The following is a 15,917-nucleotide window of genomic DNA, read 5'->3' on the forward strand; positions in this document are numbered from 1 at the left end:
ATTACATATTTTCTATAAATCTTTTGAAACATAGTTGCTTTTTGTATTGATACTGACTCATATCTTTGTATTTCTAAAACTCTTGTTTTAAATTTTACAATTAAATTTTTAAAATAAATTGTATCATTTCAGCAGCAAAATCTTACCCTTTCTCATATTTTCATGCTTGCTTTCAACTGCAAGGTGCCCCTTCAAGTAAAGCTGGATCCAGTGGGAGCAAAATTCAGACGTTATCACCAGCTCATAAAAACTCACTGGGAATGGTGAACCCACAAGCAGGGTAAGTTCCATTTAATGTTGTCATTTGTGTTTTATTTCATATTTATGTTGTTCTAGTTCTAGAAGTCTCTGTGGTCTGTTTCATTTTAAATTTTTTTTCCTATAAGCTTCAGAAGTACAGTGTTCTGTATTTATCCATTATCTGTAAATACAGCTAATGTTTAAGGGAAAATTGGAGAAGACAAAGGTGAGTTTTATCAAGTTGAAGTAACAGCAGAGGAAGTCAAGACATAAAAATAGATAAAAAGTATAGTAWAAATTACAGAATAGGCAGAAGTTGTTTGAGCAATGTATTTTTCCCTGGTGAAAGTGAAGAGACTTAAAGCAGAAAACATTAGGTATAATTTCCTATACTTCATGGAAATAGAAAAAAGAGGCTTCTGCCAAGACTACGAGCCAGTTGTGACCRGATCTTCTCTCTTAGCACAAAAGGAAGGATGCTTTCTCTCTTCCCTTTCTTGTCTTAAGAGGCACAAATGAATAAGCACAAACAAGGCAAATGGAAACCAGTGCACTTAAAACCACGGGAGGGCCACATGAAGATTATTAGAGTTCAGACTAAGTGCTGATGTGATCAAGGTTTTGAGTCATACTTTGCTGGAGGGGTAGACAGTTCACAGAATCTCAAAGAGATGTCTATGGAAGAGATGGAAGTAAAGTAGTACAATTCCTCAGAAATCTGAGGAGTACCAAGGAGCACTGGGTGAACAACAAAACTTAAGGGAAGGGATTGCAGGTATAACGTTGGTGATTGAAAAATGTCTTATTCATATAAAAATGAGTATCAGATTGATGAAGACTTTATAAATGTGGAGAAAAACAATGGCTTAAGTTTGTGAGGAAGAAAAAGGRCATTCTGAAGGAACTCATGGGGATGGACAACAATTACACAAAACTAGAGATTTTTAGTTTATCACTGTCAAGTTTTACAAGTTACTCATGAATATGAATTACAGCTCTGTCATGCTTCCCTCCTAATGCCCTGCAGCATCACTATTAAGTTCTGTCCCTTCTTGCCCTACCTACTCATGCTAACTGTTTCAGAAACAGATCACATGCAGAGTCCATGAGGTTGACAGAAGTATTTTTTTATTATTTCCCCCCTGTCCTGGTGTCTTGCTAGTCTTTGATCAGCTTCACTACCATTTATAGGCAGCTATACTTCAAGTGTCAGAAAATCCCAGCCTCTTATTCACTAACTGATTTTTTTATTTCTCCATTTTCAGAAGTTGAATTAACACCTAGTGATGCATGGTAAACAAACAGGTCTGCAAACCCCAGTAAAAAAGAAAGCTGAGATAATTTGAAGGCATGTTTCTGAGCCCAATGGTGATTCCCAGGTGTCTGGGACAGGCTTTTTCCTGTTGATAGTTTCTAATTGCAGTGTGTGTTTTTCTGTGAGGGAGCACTGATAACAAAGGCTGGCTGTGCATGGATAAGGGGGAGTGAGGCTGGTATGGGGGCCTGRGTGCATTTCTGTGCTTCCCTGAGGCATCTTTCAGTTGCTAAGCCTCACTCCAGCCCCTGCAAGGTAAGTGATGGCTTAGCTCACAGGTTTGCCCAAACAGCTTCATGAATTCTCCACAAATTCATGCCATCTCTGCATCTTGACATAGTCTGGCAATTTTCCACAATTGGTTACTGGACTTTGTTTTCTGTAGTTTTCCRTTTTCTCCTCTGTTGCTTGCAGAAAGAACTGTGACATGATGAAGCCAAATGGCATTTAGGGAGATGTTTGTCCAGGTTCTTGCTATTAATGCATTCTGCTAGGGACAAATAGATGGCTTCTGGTTGGCACAGCTCTAGATAATGATCTCTGCTGCAAAGCAGTAAATATGAGTTTGGTTTATTGCCTGCACAATTTCCAGATTTTAAGAATATGGGTGTGATGAGTGTGTTTCTGCCTTTCTCATTGCTCTAAAAAACTTGTTCTCTTCTGTTTTCCCAAACTAACCCTTAAGATACTTGCTGCTCATACTAACTGGTCTTCTCCAGGTAGCTGTTAGATGTGTCTTGTTCCGAAGTATTGTGTCTGTGACCTGGCATTTATTTCTTTTTCTCAGCTTCATTGCATTTGTTTCTGGGCACAAATTTGTCAGAAGTTAGGTTGAAGCAAAGACCTGTAGGAGCAGTTGCAATATGGAAGTTAGGTACCTCAGCTTGGTCACTGATTACAATTTTGGCCTTAATCATCTCAACTTTGGCCTTAGTATTGGCATTTTATTCTGTTGAAATACCTACAAAATTGTACCAGAATAGGGTCAGAGACACTAACAGTCAATGTCCTGGATGAGAGTGAAAATAGTTAATGCTGCAGTGACAGATTTTAAACATTAAAACACCTGGTAATTTAGGTTATAGCTAAATGCAGCTGGRATTATTTTCTAAAATAGAAGAACTTTTGAACATTAACCTTCAGTAGGATTCAACAAGATTTCTTTCACTTCATTTATGATTTAAACCAGTAAAATGACAAGGCTTAGCGTGAGATCTGGGATTCGGTTKTACCAAAGTCAGACACAGCTTATGCTGTAAGACAAGATGTCATGCTCTTTTTTCTGAGTTGTCAGTGAATGTGTTGTGTGGGGATTGTTTTRAGGACATTCCATTTTAAATGAAATGGTAAGCAATCACTTTTTTTTTCCTCCTTGACAAATATTAAAGAGCCCACACACATTATTTTGACCAGGGCAGATTCCAGGCTTTCCTGTAAGAAAAGTCCTTCAGTTTGCACTAAGGGAAACTGTAACTCTTGGGGGTGGATTTTTGTGTGTTATTTAACTGTGTAACCTTCCATCTTTGCCTAGGTTGTTGTAATTCTGGATTTGCCAGAGAGGTGATAGTAGAGAKGCTTAATAGTAGAATTACAATTACATTATGCGATATCAAGGATGAATTATATGTGCGTTGGAGAGGGCGATGTGATGGGACACCCCCGCTGCCGGAGCCGTGGTCGCTGTTCCCTGCAGGGATGCGTGGAGGGACAGGAGGTGACGCAGCGCCGATCCCGCAGTGCCGTTCGCGGCCGCCAGGTGGCGCTGGCGCAGCGCTGGGTGGCACCGGGGCCGGGCCTCCCCGCGGGTGGCTCCGTTGAGAAATTCGCCTGTGAACCTCATGTACAATATCGCAGCAGACATTTTTATTTTGTATGAGCAGAAATGGAACCCTATTTTGTGAGCTCGCGTATTGTAAGTTGTTTTTACGATGTGTCTTTTTTTTTAAAACAGCTTTGAATTCTCCTCTTCTACTTCCCAAGTAAAGGACCAGTGAGAGAGCACAGCACRATATCATCAATATAAGCTGTACTAGTGCCAGTGAGGCTTACTTTGTGCGTGTAGATCAGGATGTGGAGGCTGAGTTCTGCTGTGAGTTTTCTTTTTCTGCCTGCACAGAGCAAGAACTCAGACAGTTCTTCCAGYATGAATGAAAAYGTTGMATAAGGGCATAATTTCTGKGCCCTAGAGGTGCACCTGAGCGTGCAAGAGTAGCATGTAACTATTGTATGTAGTCAGTAGGAAAATCTTCATTCATTTGGGTGAAAATAGATTTTTATTGTTTTGATATTGTGGAGCTAAGAAGAGGAAAATGAATTCTACATAAATTGTCATTAGGCTWATAATTTAATGTCATTTTATGAACCCACGTTTGATATGTATTTTATGGTGGTATAGAGTCTTGCACTGTCTTACATTTCTTGAGAGGTATGGCACTTGTAGTAAGCTAGAAGTAATCGGATCTTGGGGAGAAAAAATTGTGTAGGTTCTTCCTAACCTGAGGATAAAGCAAACAGATTATCTCCGTGCCCACATKCAAACTGTTTTGTCTGGCAGAACTTGACATCATTATTTGTAGCCAGCCAGGGGTCTTTTGGTGTACAGATTAATTGTCTGTACATGTTTCATTTGTGAACAGTTATGCTTGTTTTTAATGGRTCTTGGAAAATTATATGATATATTTTAATATGGCAAATGAACCCTTAAAATATAAATTACAATTTATTTTCTATTTTGGGGATAAAACATACAATTTAATGTTAATGTTTCCCTCCTGGGAATCATGTCTGTTAGTGATAAATCTACTAGTGTCTTACAGCTCAAATTCAAAATGAACAGCACACCAAATCAATAACAGTAAATTTTTAATTCCACTTAAATATTTGCTGTAAAGCATTTGTAACCTTTAAAAACATTATCTTTTTAAAACAGTTTGTTCCTTTTATGAAGACYATAACTTACAGGGCTTTKTTCAATKAAATCAAGATAKGTAAGGAGTTGTSTTGGAYRTCTTTGCATTTCAAAAGATTTGTGTGATCGTGTTTTTTCATTAGAACGCAAAAGGACTGTCAGTTTTGGGTTTTTGGTTTTGTTAAGGTGTGAAAGAATAGTATAGTTCTTTGACAGTATTATGACTACTAGGMTATTTCTTTGGTTTTCTATTCTGTATGTGCCTGGAGTTCACAGATTATGCTGATGATTTGTTAAAGGTTCAAAAGTAACTAAGAAAATCAGGTTGAGTAAGGTTACGTGTCTTGCAGTGTCAAAGACCTCAATCTTCCTTTTCAGTTTCTTGGAAAGTATATTTAAAGAGTATATATTGGGTCAAACAGGAATTAATTAAGCATTTCCTGAATTAATTAGTTTGAAYTAGAACATCTGTTTGGGAGGCTTTTTGTAGGTTTTACTTTATGATGAAAAGATCATAMAAATACAGAACTTGAAGCTCTATTTTTTAATATAAGTTGTGATTTCTGAAAAGCTMATTTTCCTTATGATGCTGTGAGGGAGGGATTTTTTTTATTGGTTGCCTTTTTAAAAAATGTTTTAAAATTTGACTTTTGGTTTATTCTTTTTAGTTTGCAGATGTTATCCATAACAATGAAAAAAAAAGTTTTGAAGTATTGCCTGTGTATATAATGCTGTCTATTGTCAGTGGGGTTTTTGTTACTAAAACAAAGCTGGGTTATTTCCAGACTGTCATCTATTCTGCCTTTACAAAACAAACAAAAAAAAAAGAAAAAAGGAAAAAAATTTTCTTCTCACTAATTCTAAACTTAAGGAGGCTTATACTTACATATCTGATATATTCTAATTTGTTAAACTTACTATGACTTGTAATTATGAGCCCCCTTTTCTAGATGTGTTGTATGGCATCATGAAAGCTCTTAAAGCTCTTAAAAGAGGCCAAATGTGAGTACATTGTGCAGAATGTGAGGATAACTGCAATTAGTGTTTTATTTGAAAAAGAATTTAAAAACAAGTATTGGAAACCTAGTTTGAAGTCTAAGGAATCCATCCTTCATCAAGAAGAACTCTTCTGTTTGCTGCATAATTAAAATCTGATTTGTACTTTTAAAGTCAATGGAATTTCTTTGTTAATATAAGTATTGGATTGTGAGTATTTTTAATTTTTTTTTTCGTAACTTGAATAGCAATTTAGCACTGTCCTTATGAGCACCCCTTTATATATTTTAATGGTAAAATGGACAAGTTAGGCCCACCACTGTGAACTGGAAGAGATGTGCAAAGGTTTTATGGCACTGATACAAAAACAAACAGTACGGTCAAAAGGCCAAATGAGTTGTTGCCTGTAAAGAAGTAAGTATTACAAATCAGTATTACAAATCAGTGTGGTTTATCTATTTTGCAAAAATGTTCTTCCTAAGCAGAAAARTATGCCCTTGACAAACATCAGCTGCCATGTACGTCTTCAATATAAATGCTGTAGGAGAAGAATAAATTACATATTTARTATCAGTGCAAGGTAAACAGCTTTCCAGTAGGACAGGGAAGATGAAGGTTTCCCTCAGATTTTATTTCTTCTGTCAGCACTTGATTACATATTAAAAGTAATGAACTTGTGTCTTTCTAAACCTGAGATAAAACTGATTGGTGTGATGCAWAGCTGAGGCAACCATTTAAGCCTAATAATTGTACTGGTTTTTGACAAAGTAATTTTATTCTCTTAAGGTCAAATGTTTGTCTAACTGCTACATTTGTAAGGTAGCTGTGATGGTCCAAAAMCGTGAGGAAGGCAGACTTTGTGATGTAACATAAAGTCTTTGGTTAAGTCCAACTTACTTTACATAAAGGTAAGATCTGCATTTGGAAGGARTGGCATTCCAATTATTCTAATCTTTTAAAAAGGAAATAGATAGTAAATTGTCGTTAAGCCTTTGATATATTTTGGAGATGCCAAATTTAAATGGGCTGCTTTTTCATATTGTAAAAGAGAAATAGGTCATAATTTAAGTGGCACATATGTGCAATGTAACGCTTTACATAGTAGAAATGTGTCTGAATCTCTTAATGCTGTAACCAAAGCTGWAGTATCTTTGAGACAGGGACAGAATATTTGAACTCTGGTTTTTATTTGAAGAAACAAAAGCAATGGGAGCTCTTTTTAGACAAACAGAATGTCTTTATATTTTTATTTCTTGTTTTCAGGTTTGTTGAGAATTATAAATCCTATGAACCATCAAAAATTAGCTCAGTTTTTCATTCTGTTACATATTTTCTGTTTCACATTACATATAYTCTGTTATATACATTATTAAGAGGTTGGAAATTTAGCTTAATGAATTACTGCAATTGCTTTAAATAGTCCCTATCTGTAGAGCAGTGATTTGATATTTTTCTTCTTGAAAGAAWTTTTTTAAAAGTATAATCAATTCTGCTCTTTGTACCATCTCTGGTTCTTACTATAGTATGCACTGAGTTTGTTAATTAAATCTGCCTTGCTTGCAGTAGGTTATTCAATATTGCTTGCCAACAGCATTCAGCAAACGTGAATACTTCCTAACCATTCCGAAATTCAGCATAGTAGTGTGGATGGTTGCAGTTTATGGCAAAGGTTTCTGGACTTTATTATGCATGCCATTAGTCAGCAGAAAATTATTTATGACTGCACAGAACTATGAGCTGTTGTGGGTTGCAGTGGAAGCTGTCAATATCTGAAAACACTTTGTCTAGGAAGCAAGCTTTATATGTTWGTATTTTCTGATAGGATTCAATCAAATCATGAATGTGTGCATAGAAAAAGAGAAGCTTCTTTTACAAATTACTTTCAGATTTGTGTTTTGCAAGTTGTGGTAATTCAACTAAATGWACAACATGAGCTGCTATAGGAGGGGAAGTCAATTTCAATCTTTTTTCTTTTAAAATAGAGAGTGGATAATAAGTTTCTTTAAAGTATGTCCAAATTTTAAGAGTTACAGCTGGTATTGATGTACAAACTCATCTGCTGTCAGGGTCTATTCATATTTCATGTGATACAACATAGAACAGGGATTTATATAGCTCTTAAATACAAAACAAAAAATCAAACCAAACAGGAAAAACAACAGAAGTGGACAGAGAAGGCAGAGATGGGGCAGATCAGAAGAAACCAAGCTGTGGTGGCACAAGTTGAAATAACCAAAAATATCTCACTTTGTTGGAAGACATTTCTCTGTAGAGATTAGATTGCTGCTTAAGGATGCAATTTCAAGATTTTGTCACCAAGTGTAYGTGAAACTTGTTGCTAATTATGTTTCTAGATTTGGGCTGAATAAAATTGTAGACAGTGGCAGCCTACTCCTTGAGTTATTTACTCATCAAAAATATCAGAAACCACAGAATGGGTAAGATTTGAAGTTTCTATTCTGAAAATATATTTGGGGGGTTTCCTATATTTTTAGAAAACTAGTTTTGAAAAAAAAGACTGCAGAAATTATGCAGAAAGCTGTGTTTAAACATCTTGGAATGAAGGTGTCCTGTTCATGAAACTTCGCCTCCTTTGATATACAGGGTGGACTGTGCACTTTGAATGTGGCTTTTCAGTATTTTGATTTCCTTCCCTCCCCAGCTCAGTCAGTGGCCTGAGTGCTGTATTAAGACACTGTTTTCTCAGAAATTTCTTTAGTGTTCACCTAGTACTAAAGCATCAGGTAAATTTTCAGATTACTTAGTGGGATGAGAGTGTATAATACAGTTGAAACACAGGAAAGAGTAGTGAACTGATRTTTATGTCAATTTATTTCAAATACCTAGGCTCCTAACATGATCTTCAAAACTGAATCAAAGTACACTCTTCAGAGACATCAATTTAAGAAACTAATGCTGTTATTTTTGAAAAATTAGTGTACTGGTCCCAAGGTGTGAAAATTYAGAGAAAACTGAGTCAGTAATAATTTTGAATTTTTCTTTTACTTACTTGGAGCTGTCTAAACAGGAATTGAGATACAGTTCTGTTCTTTGCTTCATTGTCTAATCATCCCTGATCCATGATGTTTCTGTGTGTATGGCTGAATTTTTCTTTATATTCTTTTCTGTCTTCCATAACAGGTAAAGTAACAGTCCAGTATGTTCTTTCTACTGTTGAGCTCTAATAAATTTTACTCAACTATAAGCAAAGGTCTATCTTCATTGTATAATGAGATGAGGAAAATAGCACAAGATGAGTATTTAGCATTTGTAGTGTTGTGTATACTTAYAGAAGTGTAATTTAGGTTACATTTAGAGCTTTTGTCCTGGAATTCTGTAACTTCTGAAGGACTGACATAACTTCCAGTAAGATTTAATTCTGATGTAACTGGTGAAGCACTTTTCAGTCTGCTCAGTGTTTTTTTTCAATTAAGTCCATCTTTGGAATCTCCTTGCTAAATAAGGGGGCAGACAGGAAAACTAATGGAGAAGGTTAGTGTTCTGCCCAGTTAGCTGTATTTCATYATTCCACTCTAAACCTGTTGCATGCAGAAGCCATTCTTGTTAGACTTTAATATTTTGGTTAAATATAATTTCAATTTATTTAATCTTAAATTTAGTTGCTGATTTCCACCTTTGTGCYTGATTATTTGATCACTTTTCTACTGACTGAACTGATAGAAGGAGCTGAAAAGCAATCTTTATTCCCTATTCATGACATGAAGGGRAAAATGTTTTATGCAGCTTGTGTATAATTCAGGACTTACTGCATGTTCCTCATTTGCATTTGAAGTTACTTGAGTTGACTGCATTTCCTTAATGTGTGGTTTAACAAACCTATGTGGTTTGAAAACCAAACCAAGACCAGATAGTGTATAATTYTGAAAGGAGCAGTTAGATTTATTTGAAGGGAACAAATGGTCTCTTAGTGACTAAGTTTTTTAATGGAGTGTTGTTTTAATTTTTTTAATGTCCTTGAGAGAGTCACAACTTAAATTTCATTTATGYATTGGTGTTCAAGAATGAGAGCAGAAAAACTTGGTCATGCGCAGGATGTCATAGTCTGAAGACTTGCCAAAGAAGAAGAAATCCCAGTGAATGGTAATTCTTGTGAGCAATGATGCAAATTTCTGTCCTTGGTCACTAATGATAAAACAATGCCGCTTCCCATTCATTTTTCTCAGTGCTACTCAGATTTTTTTATTCTGATTCTTCTCTACTCACCAAAGTGGTGTGCTGTTTATTGTATACTGGCTTCTCATAAAACTCGTGAGTCYTGAGGAAAGCAGTTTTCACATCTGTGTGGTCATACTATTGATGCCAACTTTAGGAGCTCTGTGACAGTTTAGAAAAAATWGAGGCCCTAAGGCCCAGCTGGATGCACTTTTATTCTTTGCCTTCTATTTATAATAATAAACATAATTATGCTTTGAAGAAAAGGGATTTACAGCATTATATAAGAAGAAAAAAGTCTTATGGCTCACTTCATATTGGTCCCAAAGTATTGGATATGGTGTCCTTTCTACAGATCTTAAACTATTTAGACCTACAGTAATCTGCTACTCTTCTAAAGGATCTGCCAGTTCTAAAAAGTGACTTATAATTTGTCAAGGTAGACATTWGAATATACTGAGCAATCAGTAGTGCAGGATCTATCTGTTAGGAAGTGAGACACACGGACTGGAAGGGACTTGCTGTTTCACTTAGCTTGTCATTATAAGATTCAAGTCATAAAGTTCAAACCATATAAGTTCATGCCAAAGCTCCTCTGTCTGCTTTTGGTAGGAAATTAGTTATTTTTCATGCAATTAAGTAATGTGTGGATTGTTGAACTTTTATTTCTGCATATATATAAAAATTTGGAAATGCATATTGTATGTATTTCTGTGTGSRTGTGTAAATYATCTGATATTTCTTCTATTTTAGAGGCACAACAAAAACCCGGACATCAACCCCTCCTAGTGTGTCAAGGGCCATGAGCACAGGTGCTTTAACAAACAGAAGAAAAACGARCAATTCAGACATGTACTTAAGGTAGCTTTTAACTTTGTGGATGTTTTCATCAGTAGAGCCTTCATTAAAGGGGATTGCTTATTCAAAAGAAATTGGAGAATATATTATTCTTTGCAATTAATAAATATTTGGCTTGTTTAAGATGATCAATATATTTTGCRTATCTGTCATTTGACAGCACACCTTTGTCATCAGATGTCTCTGATGTGAACAGAAGAGACTTAGAAATGTCAAAAACCACTTGGGAGCTGTTGAAAAAACAAGCGAATGTTCTTTCAGTAGAAATTGAGTGAAATCTGCATGCTAAGCACCCAGATTRTCTTGCCCTTTTAAAGGGTAGGATAAAAATTGTATTGCTGTTTTAGCCTTTCTTTTTTGGACAAGCTGGGCTTTAARTTTTCAGACACTCCAGTTATTCTAAGTAGTCAGTGAAATACTTGATCCTGTTCCTAGAACTTTGGTGGTTTTTGTTTTCTTGTAGGGAAAGTGGGTATCTGGGGATACATATGGGAGCCTGGGGAGCGTTGTGTGTAAGATGTACTACTGTAAATAGGAAGTGCAGGCATGAAAATGACAGTAACAATAAAGGTATTCATTGCAAGGATTAGACTAATTTTATATCAGGTTGTGCTGAAYTGACTTACAGAGAATGTTCTTTATCTGGGAATTTTCAGGTCTGATGGGAAGACGGTGTGTGACAGTGGAGACTGCTCATCCTCAGTCAATGGAGGAAGTGCAAAAAGCAGCGAAGGAATTTCACCTGTACATTTATCCAAGTTCTGCCATGAATGTGGAACGAAGTATCCAGTGGAATGGGCAAAGTTCTGCTGTGAGTGTGGAATTCGAAGAATGGTTGTGTGAGCACAATTTTAAAAGCAGAAAGAAAACAAGTGATTGGAACATCTGCTATGTACTGTTGCATGGAAAGCTAGAGCASTCCATCCAGTTAGACTTCATGCTGCAAACGTTGAAACATCACCTTTTAATTTTCTGAGTGCAATCTTCTGGTTACACAGTTATTTATAAACCAATATRTATACTGTATATAAAAATAGCAGCTACCTAAAACTGTGCCATTCTTTACTCTTTGTTGAAAATATTTAAAATGAAGGTTAAAATATGTTAAGTAACCTAGGTAGCAGAAGTGGTTCTATGCTATTTTTTTTTGTAAATCCTACTAGACAAAGGATTTTTTAAAAATCATTTATGTAGCTTAATACCTATAGGGAACTGGCCATGAGCAACTTGGGCTTCAAAAGTTTCTCTGTAGAGGCATTTCTTTMATCTATGACAGTAACTTAGATGCTGTGTTCTAAGTGAAAACAACCTGAGCAGCTCCTTACAAATTCCTAGTTAAAAGGTCTGGATCTTTAAACTCTTGAAYAGTAATATCCTAATTGGACTTTCCAGTTGCTTCCTAGGTTTTTTTAAAGAATCARAGTGGAAAGACTACCTGAGAATTCTCTTTGCATGTAAGAAGAAAGACAAGATTTTCTTTTTGTGGCTTTCCACGTTCTGTTTTCAGTAAGAAGTTACTATTTTAATGTATTTATAAGGGCAAATATGATATCTTCATTTTATTAAGTTCCTTTTGTTCTGAAATACTTGTCTTCCTCCTTCTGTGCTCCACCGAGACTAGCATGTCTAAAGATGTTGTGCTTTGTCTACGTCCTATTTCCAAAGGTCCTGCTCATTTTTGTCTTCCCTCGTTTCCTTAATTAAAGTCAAAGTCTATGCTTATCCTGCCTAAATGTTGAATTCTTATTTTAAAAACAGCCTTCTTGATATATCCAATACCAAAAAAATAGTTCTGTAAGAATGAATGCTATTAGAGCAGTGGATCTTGATGTAAGTAGTGACTCTTCTTTATTCTTATTCTGTGAAGATAGCACAGCTTACATGTACGAATACATAGAGGAATAATTGTGCTTCACAGGTTTATACACCAATACCTGATGGGGTTGTTTTGCAATTTTGTGTATTACTGATTTCAAACAGCAGCCTCTTCAAGTTAGTAATAGATTTCATATTAATTCATTGGGAAGRAGGGAGAGACTCAAAGTTGGGCTTTTTACCAATTACATGGGATACTGAAACCTCTCACAAGCCAAATCACTTAACTTGTATCTTATTGTAGTAATTTMTTTTGTGAAGTTTTGATTTGAAGTATTAGCACCATATTCATTGTGCGTGAAAGAACAATCTGAAACAACTTAACTGTGCCTTTCCCACAGTAAATACTTTCTTTTTTCAGAAATTGGTACTTTCAGCTCACAAACACCATTCGTTTCAATTATTTTGATTTCATTGCAATTTACTCATAATATAACGTAGTGTTCCATGATAGTATTATGGTCATTGCATACATCTTCAAAAATTGTGATTATCAATGGGGCCAGTTTGGAAGAAGACCTGATTGACAAAAAGCAACTTCAAAGCTGATRCCAGTCTAAGAGAATGAGATTTAAGAGACTTGATGTAGTCATGTAGCAAGCCACAAGCTATGGATGTTTTAAAATTAGTTCAGTGAGTGTCTTGCAGTTTTTCTACAAAAATGTTTTTTTAGAAATTACCCTTCATTCAGTGTAGTCTTAATTATAATTGGTGTAAGCTGGCTACCAAGCATGATAGGATGGATGACTGGTAGTGATAGTTACAACTGACAAATCCTAGCCAATTTATTTTGTAAGTAGTTTAGATTCTGGGATTCATATTATGGCACATTCATGTCTGTGCTTGGAAAAACTGGAATGCTGCATTCTTTCATAGATAAGCCTGCTTTGGAAAATTTGCCCTGGACTTGGGCCACGTGTKCAGACTGAACTATTGCAAGCTGAGAGTCTATCAGCAGAGAGGCCAGTCCAGAATAGGTTTGTTCAGATAGTGAATTTACTCTGACCTGATGAATTTTCAGTTGTTTCTGCTGGAAAATGCATTTTACCATTTATTAAAAATGCTTTCTAAAAGGGTATGTTTAGTATGGTACTAAATACCTTTCAGATTTTCCAGGATTATTGTAACTATAGGAAAAAGCATATTGACTGTTTCTCCTTTGAATTGTAGGTGGCAGATTTTGTAGTTTCAAATCAATCCTCATACAGTTACTATGTTTTCTGCTTTGTGAGCTGTTTGTGAGATTCTTGCCTTTCAGTGCAGCATTCAGTAAATTATTTGAATAGCACATCATTTGCTTCATTTACACATCTGTGATTTATCATGAGGATTACACAGGGAATTAACCTGAACAGAAAAAAAGGTTTTTATAACTGATCTTTTAATTTGGCCTTACAAAGGAGGGTTATGAAATATAATTGACTGTTGATAGCAACACTGGATAATSTGTTTGTTTGAATCTACAGTAAGTATAAGCAGATGAAATTCTTTTTAACTACGTAGTTCATAGCTGTATGGTAAGACTTATGAGAGGCCCAATATATTTTGTGTTTATCAGCTAATTTTGTTACTGAAYGATACAGATTTCTGAAATTTGTGGTGTTACAGACCCTAGCTTGTATTACACAAGTTATCTGCACAGATCACTGTAATTCCATCTCAATGGAATGTTTGTGCAAAACAGTAAATTGTTTTTTTATGGTGTTCCTGCAGAACTGAATGTGGAAAACAAATTTGTTACATTTACAGAAAAAAAATTTGGGGAGTTGGACTGAATTTTCAATCTTTAGTGTATTATCTGTGTCAGGAAGTTCCCAAATTTAATGTATTGGTGATCTACATCTAAACCCTCTTGCCCTAGTCTTCTCCACACGTTTATGCCTTGGTTTTCATGGGAGGAAAAAAACATGAACTATGCACTGTCTATTTGTAGTGAAATGTAGTGATGCAGTTGTTGTGATGATTTCTAAACCTATGACTGATGTCTAACCTTATGACAGATTTTCTTTTACTGTCTGCCATTTTGTCTTCCTAATGTGCTTTACTAAGGTTCTTCCATTTGTTAAAGGAGAGGGGAAAAAAGGTCTAAGGTAAAATTCCATTTAAAGAAACATGGAAGAGGCTGGTTTTGCTGTTTGGTTTTGCTGAGGGTGTTTGCATTCCCATTCTGCTTTTGTGATTATCTCTTACACAAAGGACCTCTCTGTGCCAGGAAAGAGTGCATGATCATTGGAACTATGCTGATAGAAGTGCAATGGAGTTATGACAAATACTAGCTTCAATATTAAAAACAGCATAGCCTACAGCTTAGCCTTTATAWGATCTACCTTACACAGGTTTATAATTATGCATGATGCTCACACCTTAGGTAGTTTCAGAACTGGAGTCTCTAAATACACAGCAATTAAAATATGTGTTTATATGGATAATTAGTCTTACACACTGCTGCAGGAAGGTGGGCACGGGCAGTGCTTCATCTCCATTTCAGGTTGTAACTATGAAATGAACATATAGGCAGAAGTTTTCAGATTTGCCAAAGAGRCTCAAAAAACGCTTGAAACCCCTGGAAGGAGTGGTAAAGTTCCACCTGAGGGTTCCCTGGCTGGGAGGTCAGGAGAGAGGGGGAGCTCTCCATGGTGCTCGGGCAGCGAGCCTTCCCCGCAGTGCTGGGGCAGTGGCCACTCCAGTGTGGCCACACGTCCTGCACCTTCACAGGGTGGGAGCTACAAACTGTGTTTTAACACCTGACCCAGTCTTTATGCATCAGGAAAGTTCTGTGTCATCTGCAAGGGACTAGCTCTGAATTCATCATCACAGCTGAGAGTTAGTACCTGAAATGCAGGGAGAATATTTCCAGATGCCTGCTTATTGAGTCAGTGGAAGGAAGGATGACTGCAGTACTTTAAATGATAATAAACAAGGTATGTGCACACTGATGTGGACTCTGTAATTAGTCTGCATATAAAATTAAATGGTATTGTCTCTGTATTACAAAGGTCACAGGAAGTGCTAGTTTCCGTCACATAGACTTTGTATATTGCAAAGAACAAACCTGTTATGAGTGTTTTTAATATTGGCTGAAAAAAATATGTTTAGTAAGAGCACTTTTTTCAATTTTAATTCTATCCAGTTTGACTAAGCTATGAATAGTTTTATGGGTTGTATGAGAAGGTAGAATTTTCATCTTTGGTAGAATTTGTTTTAGTGACTCTGGTGAAAATAGTTTTATTGCCTTTCAAGTACAGCTTATTCCAGCTTGTGATGGTTTTGTTGCTGGTTAGTCTGGTTGGTTTTTTCCAACTCACTAAGTAAGGTTTGAGTGACCTAATTTTGTTGTTGGAAGAAGTGTCAAATAAAATACTCCATTAGCTGTATTCAGTGGTTACTTGGTTGATATTTTCTTTCCAGTATTCACAGTATAAGAGATTACTCTTACATTCTGGTTCATTTTTTGTTTTGTTTTGGGTTTGKTTTTTTGCTGTTATGTCATTCCAAAATAATACAYGTTTCTCTAGATCCTGTTTAGTCCCATCCCACTTCATCTTGCCAGAA

The 15,917-nt window shown here is 35.9% G+C and overlaps 1 protein-coding gene across 1 annotated transcript in view; it reads left to right on the forward strand.

Moving 5' to 3' along the window:
• ZC2HC1A (zinc finger C2HC-type containing 1A) overlaps positions 1 to 15,393 on the forward strand; it is a 40,308-nt gene extending 24,915 nt beyond the window's left edge. The window contains exons 9-11 of the mRNA XM_057384338.1: positions 184 to 280; positions 10,386 to 10,493; positions 11,147 to 15,393. Of these exons, the coding sequence (XP_057240321.1) occupies positions 184 to 280; positions 10,386 to 10,493; positions 11,147 to 11,333 (392 nt within the window). The 3' untranslated portion in view covers positions 11,334 to 15,393. The remainder of the gene's footprint in view (positions 1 to 183; positions 281 to 10,385; positions 10,494 to 11,146) is intronic.
• The last annotated feature ends 524 nt before the right edge of the window (positions 15,394 to 15,917 follow it).

This window comes from Malurus melanocephalus, unplaced genomic scaffold (assembly GCF_030028575.1).
Source record: "Malurus melanocephalus ecotype Western Australia unplaced genomic scaffold, MMel_1.1 scaffold_701, whole genome shotgun sequence".
Classification (NCBI taxonomy): Eukaryota; Metazoa; Chordata; class Aves; order Passeriformes; family Maluridae; genus Malurus; species Malurus melanocephalus.